This window comes from Lynx rufus, unplaced genomic scaffold (assembly GCF_022079265.1).
Source record: "Lynx rufus isolate CCGP_SWC_20201006 ecotype Redwood Valley unplaced genomic scaffold, mLynRuf1.p SCAF_8, whole genome shotgun sequence".
Taxonomy (NCBI): domain Eukaryota; kingdom Metazoa; phylum Chordata; class Mammalia; order Carnivora; family Felidae; genus Lynx; species Lynx rufus.
Window position 1 is genome coordinate 45137755 of NW_025814896.1, and position 14421 is coordinate 45152175.

Consider the following 14421-nt stretch of genomic DNA (forward strand, 5'->3'; position numbering starts at 1 on the left):
TTGTGGAGATTTTATTTTATTTTATTTTTAAATGTTTATTTTGAGACAGAGAGAGAGCAGACGAGGGGTAAAGAGAGAGGGAGAGAGAAAATCCCAAGCAGGCTCTGCCCTGTCAGCCCGATGTGGGGCTCAGACTCATGAACCATGAGATCATGACCTGAGCCAAAACCAAGAGTCTGCCACTCAACCAAGTGATCCACCCAGGCACCCCAGGAAGAGATTTTAAAGTGAAAAAGCAGAGGCCTATGGCAGAATTTTGAATGGTGAAAATGAGCGTGAATAAGGAAGAGAACTAGAAGAGAGGGAGAGGAGTCTTGTAGAAGTCAGACTCTTACAGTGGCAAAAGATGTAGGGAAATCAAATAATTTGAGTCCAAAAAGAGGCCATTGCATTTGGAAATGTAAAAAGATACAGATGAGTTGAATAAAATTGATAAACTTCTAGCCAAACTGACCAAGAAAAAAGAGAAAATTACCAGTATCAGAAATGAAAGAGGTGATATCACTACAGATCTTACAGACATAAAAGGATAAGGGAATACAGCTCTGTAAATTCATCAACTTAGATAAAATGGGCCAATTCCTTCAAAAACACAACCTACCAAAACTTATTTAAGGAAAAAAATTGTAAAAACTTGGAGAATTCTTCATCTATTAAAGACAAGTTGAATGAACTTTGGGTAAGAGGGAGGTGGCTGCCTGCCTTGACACTGCCCTCACCCAAGCCTCCAGCCTTAATCCTCCCCCATCCTCATTTGCTTCTCTTCTTCTCTTGTCCTTATGGCTCTGAACTCTGTCTTCCCAGGACCTGGGCCATTTCTCTCAAGCTCATCTCTTTGGTTCCTCTGTGCCGACAGTGGCCACTTAGTCACCAGTGCCTACCTCCATCCCCTTGCTTTGGGATCTGGTCTTGTCTGTCCTTGAAGGGCAGAGTTGAGTTTTGGAAATCACAATGCAGTGAACCAAATAAATGAGAGGTAAGGAAGTGAAGGCAAGGGGATATCCACTGCTCTCTAGAGAAGTTTGGTGATGAAGGAAAGCAAAGAGAAGGAGGCAGAACGTTATGCAAACAATGGAAAGTGGTTCCATTTTTACTTTCCACATAGAGCATTTACTTTGCATTCTGAGATCCAGACAGCACTTGTCTAAAAAAAATATTACCAAGGAGCAAAATAAATTCAGATACACATTATCCCCTAATTTAGGACAAGAGAAAGAAAATTCCTCGTAGAAACCATTTTTATTTACTTTTTGTATTCATAGCTAAATCGTCAACATTATAATTCTCTTTATAAAAAACCCCTTTGGTCATGAAACAAATGCTAATACAAGCCAAACACATTCTAAAGAGAAGGAATTCTGTGAGTGAAATCTTTTTTTTTTTTAAATAACATTAAAAAAATTTTTTTTAAATATTTATTTATTTTTGAGAGAGACAGAGACAGAATGTTAGTGGGTTAGGGGCAGAGAGAGAGGGAGACACAGAATCCGAAGCAGGCTCCAGGCTCTGAGCTGTCAGCACAGAGCCCGACACAGGGCTCGAACTTGCGAACTGTGAGATCATGACCTGAGCCGAAGTCGGACGCCTAACTGACTGAGCCACTCAGGTGCCCCTAAAATAACATTTTTAATTGATTCTCTCACACCTCTCCAATCCTCCTTCCTGATTTATGAAGTTTCTCTTATAATCAGCGCAGGAAAATAGGTCCTCCTGCCCTTTAGGAAATTACATTCTTTAAATGTAAAAGTATTCACAGGTAGGCAGTTTTTTAATTATGTCATGAGAAATTTACATAAACTGGTTGCTTAAGTTCTCATAAGTAGTCTAATAATTGCTAAACTTTTGTCTTCATTCCATTTAAAAATCTCTCATTTTATTCTGCCATTTGCTAATTAGTTTGGGGGATGGGTTCATTTAATAAAACGAATTATATTTTCAAATTACAACATCTTTTCAAATGTTTATTTATTTTGAGGGGGGAGGATGCGAGGAGGGGGAGGAGCAGAGAGACAGAAAGAGAGAATGCCAAGCGAGCTCCACACTGCCAGCGCAGAGCCCAGCAGAGAGCTGGAACCCATGAACCATGAGATCATGACCCAAACCAAAATCAAGAGTTGGATGCTTAACTGACTGAGCCACCCAGGTGCCCTTAGAACATTTTTGCCAAATAAAGTTACTGGTCGCAATTTTCTATGTGAGTATGTAACTATACAGACATATGTGTATAAATAGACAGTTTTGTGGGGGAGGGTAGAGGGGAACAGCGGTTGAGAGAGGCATATTTCCAAAAGTATTTTCTTGCCTGCTTGCTTGCTTGCTTGCTTGCTTGCTTGCTTTCTTTCTTTCTTTCCTTCTTTCTTTCCTTCTTTTCTTGCTAGGTCACCAGTCTATTATAAGAGGATGTAAGTCAGGAACAGTCAGAAGAGAAGCACAGGGGAAGGTGTGAGGGAAGGGAGCGGGGCTCCTGTTCCCAAATTTCCATGCGTTTACCAACCCAGAAGCTCCATATTGTCTTAAAGTGTGTAGGCAGCATACCAAATTTGGATCTTGTCATTTTCTTGAGGAATTTTAAAGCTTAAGTACTCCAGCATAGATATTCAGCAAGATGTTTTTGTGTTATTATTTACTATTGTAATAGATAATTCTATAGAATTAATTAGAACATAAAATATCTATAGATAATTCTATATAATCTATTGTAATAATTGTATATGTATCCAATACCACATCTGACATGTACAGAGGCAGCATATCTAAAAATCACCAATTTCTTTCACCTTTTAGTAAGGCAACATCTTTGTTAATCTACTCACTAACGCCCCACTTGTGATTCAGGGTGTAGGCTGCTCGAGAAAAGGTGTGGGCTGTGCCCTGCCCAGTGCTGGCTCCTAGTAAGCATGTGGAACTGGTAGTTTAGAGTTAGTCTCTCTCCTCTTCTTTCCAACCCACGTCTTTATTCCTTTCCTTCTTTTACCCTTGAAAACTTTAGGGTTACGGACTACAACCTTCCAGGGGATGAGGCTGTCCCAGCCTGAACTAAACCTTCCCGATCCCTGACCCTGAGGTCTTGCTCATTCAGCCTCTGATGGTGAAATGTCCTGCTTGCCCAGCCTACAGAAAATCTGCCAGTAGCAGATCAGAGGAGGAATATAGTCCTCATGGCAAAAAGATGACAATGGATACTTTGTAAGGAGGAAGGGATATTTATAAAAGACAATTTAGCATATAGTGGTGAACTCATGAGGGAATGGTGACATTATGATGGTTGATATTTTTGCTTGTTGGAAGGTAGAGAAAGGTGATACATTTTAAGAAGCCCTCTGTCCAAAATGTTCACATTAGAGTTTTGGTTCTAGCAGGTGTAGAATTTTAGGTAGTCAGAAAATGCACTTATGTGGATCATTTCCCTCCTTAAGGATGCAGGAAAAAAGCCTTTTCAGAAGGTCAGATGGGCGTGGCTGTATGTGTCCTCTTAGGCTGCTTCATTTCTCTTATTTCTCCCACATTGATTTTTTGACATCTGTTTTCATCAACAGTTACTTGCACTGATAATTAATGGTGAAGAACATAGCTCTTAAGACAGTAGACCAGGGAAGGGTTTGGGATGTAATTATCCTTCTGCCATTTACCTAGCAACATGTTCAGAACTAGGGAATTAACACTGTAATCCCCAGTCCTGGTTCTTTGATTTACCCATGTGGAAAATTGTGCTATAATCTTCCCCTCTACTTAGACACTAATTATTGAAGTTACTGTTCTGTGATTTGCACAATGTTTGAAATAAAGCATGACTGCTTCTGGACATACCTTTATAATCTATAGTGGGCTTGATTAATACTCAGTGGTGGATTTGAGATGTTCTCAGACTGAGAAACTATTGGAATAGTACTTTTGGGGGAAAACCTACCTTTTTCAAGTCTTTTGGGGAGGGGGTAGGGAAGGACTTGCCAGGGAATGATTATGTGCTGTCAGTCCATGTTGTAGAATAACTAAAATGGAGTACTGCTTTTTTTGCTGATAATAAAGGCTAACCAAATTGTGTGAGCATTATTGCTATGTAAAATAGATGAAGAAAATTTAGGACTTTAAAACATAAGATTGGTGGTTTTTTAAATACTAACTTTTCACCTCTTAAAGCAATTATTTTTATTAAGCATTTGACAGCCTTATGCTTTTTTTGGAATTCACTTAAGTTGAACTTCTGAGTACTTTCATACAAATGAATTTTCTGATGCTTAGGTCATGAGAATCAAAGCACTCCAAAAGAAGGGACGGTGAAATTAGGAATTTCACCATTGGTCTTCTTGAGTCTTGGTAAGTGACCCAGCAAATAAGATCTGGTTAACAATTCAACTGGAGTGATGGCGTGCCAAGATAGACTTTTGGATCAGATCCTGGTGGTATAAACAGCAAGGGCCTCTTATTGGCCTTGAATATGCTTTGAAGTAATTTAGGGTTTAAAAATCCTCCATCATTTAAAAAATCATGACATTTTCCAAGGAGTAGAAACTAAATGGTTCTAAAATCCATCCTAAAATTCTAAAATGGAATAGGTGATTGAGAAATGATGGACTTGATTTTCTTAAAGAGACCACTAGAGGTCGCAAGAGATCTTGGAAAGAAAAAGGTGCTTTGTTTCTATATATGGGAAGAAAAAGACTGACTTGGGTTCTCCTGCCCCAAATTGACACAATGTTCAGGGTAAAAGGTTGGTTTAACCAAAATACACTGCTTTCTTTAGGATTACCACTGAATTAGATTCTCTGTGAGAATCTTCATTCACTGATTTCTTAAAACATAGGCACAGATACTCTCAGGTTTGAAGAAATACAATATTTATGGCATTTAATGTAACATCAGAATCACTTTTTCAATGGTACATTTTTAAGTCTAGCTAATGAAATGCAACTCCTCTCTGGATATGGAAAATACCATCAGACAGGAGAGAAGAAGCCATGCCAATATCCTGAATAGAAAGGTGGCTCAGCCCTGCTGCCGCTGCCGTTCCAGACCTTAAGTGTGACCTTTCCATCTGTGAATTTGAAATACTTTCTTTGTGGGCAAAGAAACAATCTCCCACACTCAAAGGAAGCTAGCCTGTAGATTTTCCTCTAGGATCATAATTTTGCAGAAGAATGGTCTGGATGCTAAAGCTTTGAAACAATCTGAGGGTCTAGCCATCACCAAGAGACCATGCCAATCAGCTGGGAAAGTTCTGTGGGTTCTAGGCATCATGATGTTCATTGAAAGCCCAGCTAACTGACATAGGGGAAATGATTAGAGTTTGTCCTCCCAGGGAGCCAGAGAGAGCCACCAGGTTCCTGTCATCCCCCACCTTGCCTTCTCTTGGGTTTAGAGGACATCCATACCCCAAGTGATGTGTCCTGAGAGGCTGTTGATTTTCTTGCATTTTGGATGCTACTCCATTTTCATATGGCACATTTTTCAGAGTCTGGTGGACATTTAGGTACCTGAGCAATCAATCAGTCTCTATGGGATGGACCTTTTGTTTCCTCCAAACTAGTTAAAATAAAATATTCTAGGGGCGCCTGAGTGGCTCAGTCAGTTGAGTGTCTGACTTCGGCTCAGGTCATGATCTCATGGTTTGTGAGTTCAGGCCCCGCGTCGGGCTCTGTGCTGACAGCTCAGGGCCTGGAGCCTGCTTCGGATTCTGTGTCTCCCTCTCTCTCTGCTCCTCCCCTGCTCACACTCTGTCTCTCTCTCAAAAATAAATAAAGATTAAAAAAAAAAGAATAAAATATTCTACACTAATTACATTAACAAGTACATTGTTGCCTCCTTCAAGCCACTTCCTGAATGGAAGATATAAAAGAATGTTGGTTTTCACCCAGAAAATGGTGTCATTCCCATTGCATTTTATGTTGATAAATTATAACCTTACATAATCATAACTCCTGACATGCTCTGGGTCACAGAGGTGCTGGACATGTGGCTGTACCGTGCTAAATGAATTCATGTGAAGTCGTGGCTCTCCTATTTTCCCAGAGGCAGACAGTGCTCATTGCCTCAGAGTGCTCGAATTTAAGCATTTTACTGGATGGATTGTTTTTGGTAGCTGGGGTGTTTTGTTTCTGTAGGGCTAGACTTTGTCATATGCCATTTGAGACTCTGCAAGGCTGATGTCATACTTTATCATTAGCACTGGGGCTGATGCAAGATCATAAATTATCGATTACCCCAAGGAATGCATTTAGCAGAACAAGTTCCTCTTTATCCATTTTGGGGAGGAGCTGAAGCGAGAGACTCTTTAGAACTGCACAATTTGGTTATTTTCTTCCTATTTTCCCCAGAAGAATTTATATTGCGGTATGATCAGGGATAACTTTGTTCATAGGCTGCAGAGGGCTCATGCATAGGTGTACAGCCCTGGGGCTCTCTGAGCCTTTATTTCTGATTTTTGTATCCATGGAGTATTATTTTTGTGTCCATCCTATGTAGATAAAAGCCCATCGTACACAGTTGATCTTAGAATTTTCTATGTGACAGGTGCCTCGATTCTCTCTCTTTTTTTTTAATTTTTTTTTAACGTTTATTTATTTTTGAGACAGAGAGAGACAGAGCATGAACAGGGGAGGGGCAGAGAGAGAGGGAGACACAGAATCTGAAACAGGCTCCAGGCTCCGAGCTGTCAGCACAGAGCCCGATGCGGGGCTCGAACTCACGGACCATGAGATCATGACCTGAGCCGAAGTCGGACGCTTAACCGACCAAGCCACCCAGGTGCCCCAGCCTCGACTCTCTTTAAGTGACTAGGATATTGAATTATTTTTGTATTATTTACAAGTTACCTCTTTTAATATCAATGTGGAGTTTTATTTTTGGCAAAGCATTTGAAAATGGATTTCTTGGCTATTCTCTCCTACAATCTTTTTTATTTTTTTTCAAACAAGTATCACTCAGGACTCTCTTTACAGAGAAAAGCTCCCCTCTGTTAGCAGCACTCCTTTGGCAGGTTAAGTAGGGAGATGGGTTCTGGAATGCAGTGGGGTGTGCTAGTAGGCTCTTTCAGCAGAGGTCCTGAGTGCTTGGAGGCAGGGAGCCAGCCAGTGGGGGTTTCCAGGTGGTGTGGGACATGGGGGCCGCATGTGAAGTCTCTCCAGAGTAGATTGTGCTGAGGGCTTACTGTCTACCAGAGTGTACCTTGTATCATTACATTGTACCCTCCCTGCTGTCCTTGTCCCTGCCTGCTTAGTAGATGAGAAACCAAGGCTTAGTATTGAAGTGACTGGGCAGGTGTCTCAGTCAGTTAGGGCTGTGGTCTCACTCTCCACATGAGTCCCCTCAGGCCACACATTGCTCACCTGGAAAACGGGCTTAGCAGTGGCACCACTCGGTGCTGTGTGTTACATGTGTCATACTGGATGAGGTCCCAGAATACGGTACGGAACCTATTCTGTGTCGCCTATCACTGTTGCACCTGTGCTGCAGTCTACAGGGTATGCAAATGTCCAAAAGTTCAACAAAGCCAGTCTCTGGTTAAAGTGCTAAAGACAGATTTTAATCAATAGTAACTATTATATAGGGAAAAGCATACGGTGTGAACTGAAACTCAACTTTGGTTTGTGCAGAGGTGACTGGACCTATTAAAGAGAAAATTAGAGAATTGAGAGGGGGCGAGGGGAGTCTCAGTAGAGTCAAGGAAGTGAAAAATGACAAGAAGTAGGAAGTGGGTTTGTTCCTTGTGAAACCCATCTGAGTTTGCTAGCTGGAGCTTATTGAAGTTAGGCTCCTACCCTTCCACAGAGACTGAGAGACAGGGGCTCTACCTTTAGGTGTTGGCTAGAACAAACAGGAAATTCTTTTGGCAGCCTTCCTTTCTCAGAAAGGCACTTCAAGAGGGACTGGGGTCATCCTAGGGATGTGGCCTTGGGCTATGAGAAACTATGTCGGTGTTTGTTCAAGTCTTTGCAAGCCAAGGTTGAAGTCTAGTTGAAAAAAAGGTTCAGAGTATCTTGGCTAACCTTTGTCATGGAGAAGCACAGAACTCCCTCTCTGTCCCCAAAGAGCATAATCCTTGGTTGGAAACATGCCCTGCTTTGACATTGACATCAAAAGTGGACAATAGATATCCGGTTTTGATCCTGTCATTAGTTCCTGGGAAAGGAGGCTGGGATGATGAGCCACTGGAGGGTATGGGGTGGAAGGATGCTGGAACTTGGAATAAGTGAGTGGGTCACAGTGCTGGATAGGGACAGAGGCAGAAGGAGGGAAGATGGTGAGGTCCCCTTCTAGGGAGAATGAGTAGATCACCTTGTGTGTCATTGTTGGTGATGATTATGAAAAGAGGCCTTAAAGATGAGGCTAAAGGGCTCTGACCTCATCCCAGAAACAGCGGGGGCTAGCAAAAGTTTTTGAGTAAGGGAGTGAGGTGAAGAAAGCAGGGTTTTAAACAGATTAGTGATAGTGGATGGAATAGGACAATAGGCAGCTAGCACAGCTATACAGGCTTCTATAGTGATAACCTCTTCCATTCCATGCATTGATTATAAATATTCTTCGCTTGTCCTTATGGACCCTTCCTACCTAAGTTGTAGTAATGTTAATAATAATAGCACATCACACGCTATTATCTCAACATAAAATTTACTGTCTTTATGACAGATGAGAAAACTATGGGATGAGGGTTTGAGTGATATGCCCGAGGTCACAGTTATTAAATCCAGATTTAGGCATTCTGGCTTCCAGCCCAGACTTTGACCACTACACTGTATCATTTATCCTCCAATCTTTTCAGAAGAGTACTATGAGCCTTCAATGCATTTATTATGGAGCTTTGGTACACCCAATCACACCCAGCCACTGGTAGCTCTCAAAGTGATTGTGGACACACAAAAATAGATGGGCGAGTAGTCAAAGACTACTTAAAAAATTTAGTGCAGAGCTGACACAGCTTGTGAAGTGGCTATGGTGTGAGAGTACAGTCAAGTCCATCCTAAAAACACAGTTGGTGTTTGTTTCTGGATCCATGTCATGAATATATTTTAAGTGTATTTGTTTATTTAGTTAGTCATTATTTTAATAATTCCAACATAATGAACACACAGTGTTATATTAGTTTCAGGTGTGTAATGTAGTGACTCAACAGTTCTATACATTTCTCAGTTCTGGCTCCATGTTTTAGACTCCCTACTAGAGAGTCTCTCTGATGTGCTGGCATGTGGAATGAGACAGTTGGTTGGTGATGACATCATACCCAGGTTGACAGTATAATAAGCAAATATCCTGGTTGTCTGGATAAGGACCCTCTGCTGTCTCTCCTTCCAGAGAGTGCTGACAGGTTAAGAATAAGAGTCAACCTGGGGAGTTATGTTTAATCCCTGATAGTTGTCATCTTCTCTTTGTTTTTGCCTTCCTGTATCGTGGTCTGTTAGCTAGCTTTCCCCTTACTTCTGAGTTTTATATAGCAGAGATGAAGTTTTTCAAGTGTGTATTTCTCCCATCAAGATGTTTATTACTGATGAAAAAACAACATTCCAACAGATGAGGCTCACCAGAGGTAAAGCTTTCATCATTGGAACAAAGTGGGGATTTTCATCCAGAGTGCATGGAGCTGTCCAGTTTAAAGCGTTTAGACGTGGGGAGTGTAGCTGTTGCAGGATTGGGGGAATCCAATCCGGGAGTTGGGGCAGGGCTGGGTGGATAAGCCATGGTGTCGACCCCTGTCCCTTGAGCCAAAGTCTCCTCTCAACTGTTTAGCTCGTGCTCATGCTTCTTGCTGCCCACTTTCAAAAGGAATGTCGAAGTAAAGGGAAATTTTTGAAGTGCATTGGTGACTTAGTGTAGTATGTGATGGCAGAGTCTAAACTGACCTGAGTTTATAACATGCCAACTATTGCTGTCATTTCAGGCAAAGCATTTCATCCTCCCTTTGAGCCTTGCTCTCCACCATCTATAGAGTGAAGATGGCAATCCCTACCTTCTGGGGTAGCTATGAGAAGTATACCAACGGAGATAATCTGGATAAAGCCCTGAGCTTTATATACATTCAGATCACTCATATGAACCTACTGTTAATGTCAAAGAGAACATATTAAAAGATCAAATAGGATGATGAAGATGGCACAGTAATGAAGTAAAGGGGAGAAGAGATAAAATTTAGTAGCCAAATCAGATATAGCACAGAAAAACAACAACAACAACAAAAAACCCAAATGTGGAACATTTTAATAAGAAAAGTACCAGGAAAAAAAAAGTATAAGAACATCCTAGGCAGGTAAAATAGAGTACTAAATATAACCAATAATGTACTAAAAAGAATAAAAGAATGTTAGATAATGTCAGAAAAATGGAGTCTAAGAGCCAGCATCACTGTGCAACCATAAACCTGGTTCTTGGTTTTCCCTCTCCTCCCATGCTGGTTGTCAAGATCCCTGTGTAGGGTCCTGACAAGGGAAGTCTGAGGTGAATGTTTCCAAGGTGGTGAGCAGAGCTTCATTATTTTTAAAAATATTTTTTAACGTTTATTTATTTTTGAGAGAGAGACAGAGAGACAGAGTGTGAGCTGGGGAGGGGCAGAGAGAGGGAGAGACAGAATCCAAAGTAGGCTCCAGGCTCTGAGCTGTCAGCACAGAGCCCGATGCGGGGCTCGAACTCATGAGCTGTGAGATCGTGACCTGCACCGAAGTCAGACGCTTAACCCACTGAGCCACCCAGGTGCCCCAGAGCTTCATTATTTTTAAAGTAGCATTTCCTTCTTTATGGGAAATGTAGTGATGTGTCAGGAGTAAAGGGTAGACTTCTGGTCCAAGATGGCAACGTAGGAAGAACCTGAACTCACCTCCTCCATGGACACACCAAGTCAATTGCTGTTCTGGAGCAATTCCTCTTGAAGAACTAAGGACTGACTGAACAGCTTCTGAACAGCATAACAGAGGACAGAGTGACCGCATAAAGAATGGCAAGAGAGGCAGAGACCCAGGAATGAAGGGAACCCCCACCCTGGATGCTGTGTACTGCAGTGATCAGGGATATTACCTAGGGACCATGTGCAGACTCATCTGCTGTGGGGCACTGAAAAAAAGCCTCGATTTAAAAGGGCAACTAGAGGGGGGTGCCTGGGTGGCTCAGTTGGTTGAGCATCCGACTTCAGCTCAGGTCATAATCTCGTGGTCCATGGGTTCAAGCCCCATGTCAGGCTCTGTGCTGACAGCTCAGAGCATGGAACCTGCTTCGGATTCTGTGTCTCCCTCTTTCTGCCCCTCCCCCACTTGAGTCTCTCTCTCTCAAAAATAAACATTAAAAAAAAATTTTTTTAAGGGCAACTAGAATATAAAGGAACCAGCCCTAGAACCCTGCCAAATGGCGGGGGAGCTGCTGGAACTTCCTCTGTGTCAGAAGGGCTGGTGAGTACCATGGTTTCTGTTCCCCATTGATAAGCGTAAAGGGTACCATGGGTCCATGTTGGGTAAATGCATAAACAAGGTTAAATATTCATATTTATTCTAGTACTTCTCAGTCTCTAATATATAACTGTGACACTCCAGAGGGCACCTATACTAGGAAATTGTCTTTAGACAGTTGAATTCTTTTGGGAGGAAGAAGGGGATGCTAGGGACAATGTCATAGAAGTAGTGTCCTTTGGAACACATTTAGGAAATGCCGTTCCTAGCTTTTTGTCCTTTGTCTCAGAACAAATGATGCCCCACATTCCATACCCAAATATGCTGAGTGTGTTCCCTCTGACTGGAATTTTCCACCCTCAGGTCTCTTGACATAGCTCTCTTCCCTTTTCTTTATCCAGGTCTCAGCTCAGATGTCCCTCCTTGGAGAGGTCTTCCCTGACCACTTGACCTTGTCACTCTCCCTCCCAGAGCACTTACCACTGTTTGAAATCTTTGAAGCGTTGTATTTGCTATAGTTTCATTCTGTTTCTCCTGTAAGAATGCAAGTTCATGTCATGAGCATGTTGCTGTGTCCCTGGCATTTAGAACACGGTCTGGCACATAGTAGGTGCTCCGCTGAAGGAAGGAACACTGAAATTAATTAAGCCTTTGCATTAAACAGGGTAGAAGATCATGATGATCTCATGCCGATATTTTTGCGCCATGACACCATTCTGAAGGAAACTTACGGCGAGTACTTCCTGGCTGAACTAATCGAGGCCCAAGATGAAGAGAATCATGCTGTTGTGTGTGAGGTTGGTGATTTATCTGCCTGGGTTACGCTTAGTAAGAGAAATGAGAGAAATAAGCACATTGCTTCTGGTTTTGCCCCACACCCCTACAGCTGCCATCCCCTCCCTGCTTCCAAGGCCAGGCTCGCTTCTGAGCTGTGACATCACCCTCCTTCCCAGTGTGACCTAGCTTTAGTTTTAGGTTTTTGTGAGATGCTTCCAGATGCCAGGCTGCTGTGGGTTCTTTGCCCTGCTCCTGAAGGTAGAGATGGGAGTTAGGGTGAAAGGGAGAGATTCTTGAGGGTGTCTGAGGGGGATTTCTGAGACCCCAAGATCCCAGAGGCCAGAGATCACAGACCAGCATCCTGCTGACACATGGATTTTGTTTGACTTGGAAAGTAATATTTTTTTTAACTTTTTGTTTTAGCAAAATTTCACACTTACAGAAAACTTGTAAGCACCCAAGTTCCCTAAATGGTAACATTTTACCACATTTGCTTTATCATTCTCTTTGCTTGCTTTTTCTATGTATTTCTGTCTTTTAATATATAAACATATATTTATATTACTTATGTTATATTATAAATATAATTATATAAAAATATAAATATTATACATATATATTATTTAAGAACTCTTTACATTTATGTTTTTCTGAAACTTTTAAAAATAAGTTGTGGATGTAATGCCCCTTTACCACTAAATGCTTTCGTGGTTATTTCCTAAAAACAAGAATGTTCTCTTATGTAACTGTAGTATAGAGGTCAGGATTGAACATGATTCCTGCACTCCTATTATCTAATCTACAGACCTTATTCAGATTTTACGGACAGTCCTTTAGAGCAGAAGTAAATCCACATCATTTTTTGCATTCAGGTGTCCCGTGTCTTCGGTCTCTTGTAATCTGGAACTCTCTAGTTTGCCTTTGTTTTTCATGACAGTGACAGTTTTGAAGAGCACACATCAGTTATTTTGTGCAACATCTCTCAATTTGGATTTGTCCAGTGTTTTCTCATGATTTGATTTAGGTTGTAGATGAGTAAGTTTTGTTTTATTAGTGGCTAGCATTTACAAATTAAGAAAGTGTACATAACAGTTGGAATTTCTAGCTTCTCTAGAAAAATCAGAAGGCCTGCTGTTGGGCCTGCTCTTCTGCAGGTCCCCAGTGAGATGGAGCTCTGCAGCAGCTTTGGAGCAGCTGCTGTAGACAACACAGGTGTCCTCGAGCCCACCATTGTACCAGCCTGGCCCTGTGAGCACGTCATTGGTGACCACTGATTCAGAACATGCTCCACAAATTCCATAGCATCCATCCTGGAAGGCTTTACTGAGACGGGAGGTAGGAATGGGAGTAAAGGAAAATGGAACCCACCCCCTGTGGTTTGCCAGCTGTAGACCCTGAAGTCTACACCCAACAGAAGTGAGGAGAAGAGACACAGAAGAGAGCTGGCAAGCTAGCTAGCTTTAGCACATCTCAGCTCAAAGCGGAGAGCAGGCTGACCTCGTGCCCGGGGCAGCTGCCGTGAGCAACCCTGCACCTTGTGAGATTGTCCCTCATCCTTGCCCTACCGCTGGAGGCATTCATGGAGGGACACTCTGCCCTTACAGAAATTTAGCTAGTTGTGGCTTCCTTCTCTGAATCTGCCCCCACAAGATTTGATAATTAGGATTCAAATCCTAGTTCTGATAGCGAAACATTAAGTGTATTGAGGTATCTTTAGGCCTTCATGTTGGTGCGAGCCTGTTGAAAATAGGCCTTCCTGAAAAATATTGAAACATTTAGGCCTTCCTAAAGCCAAAAATATTGTGATAGCTTTCTACCTCATGCCACTCCATCTGAAGCTTTGGACATTCTTAGGAGTTGAAAGTGCTGAAATTGGGATATTCATGGGATCTGCTCTGTGCTATGGAGAAATTGACACAACAAAATTGGGACTCTTAGTGCCTCAGGGTAATTAGGGGTGTGTGGTGGCTGTTCAGCTTTAGGAAGGATAGGGTCGTAACCAATGGTAGCCGCTATATATGTGTATAAGAAATGTGAGGAAAGTATTCTAAAGAAGTAAGTCCTCAAGCTTGAGCATGCATTGAAATAACTCTTGGGGTGATTAGAACACAGATTACTGGGACCCACGCTCAGCATGATCTAGTAGGTTCGGGATGGGCCTGGGAATGTGTACATCTCGCTAGTTCATGGGTGATATTGATGCTGCCGGTTTAGGGACCATGTTTGGGAAGTCTGTTTTAAAGGAATGGAGCTCCCCTGCAAATGTCTCATTATTGACTTGTGT

The 14421-nt window shown here is 42.0% G+C and overlaps 1 protein-coding gene across 1 annotated transcript in view; it reads left to right on the plus strand.

The window, feature by feature from the left end:
• The window catches only part of CFAP61 (cilia and flagella associated protein 61), a 270944-nt gene that overhangs the window by 16585 nt on the left and 239938 nt on the right, over positions 1-14421 (plus strand). Inside the window, exon 6 of the mRNA XM_047067515.1 lies at positions 12025-12157. Coding sequence (XP_046923471.1) covers positions 12025-12157 — 133 coding nt within the window. The remainder of the gene's footprint in view (positions 1-12024; positions 12158-14421) is intronic.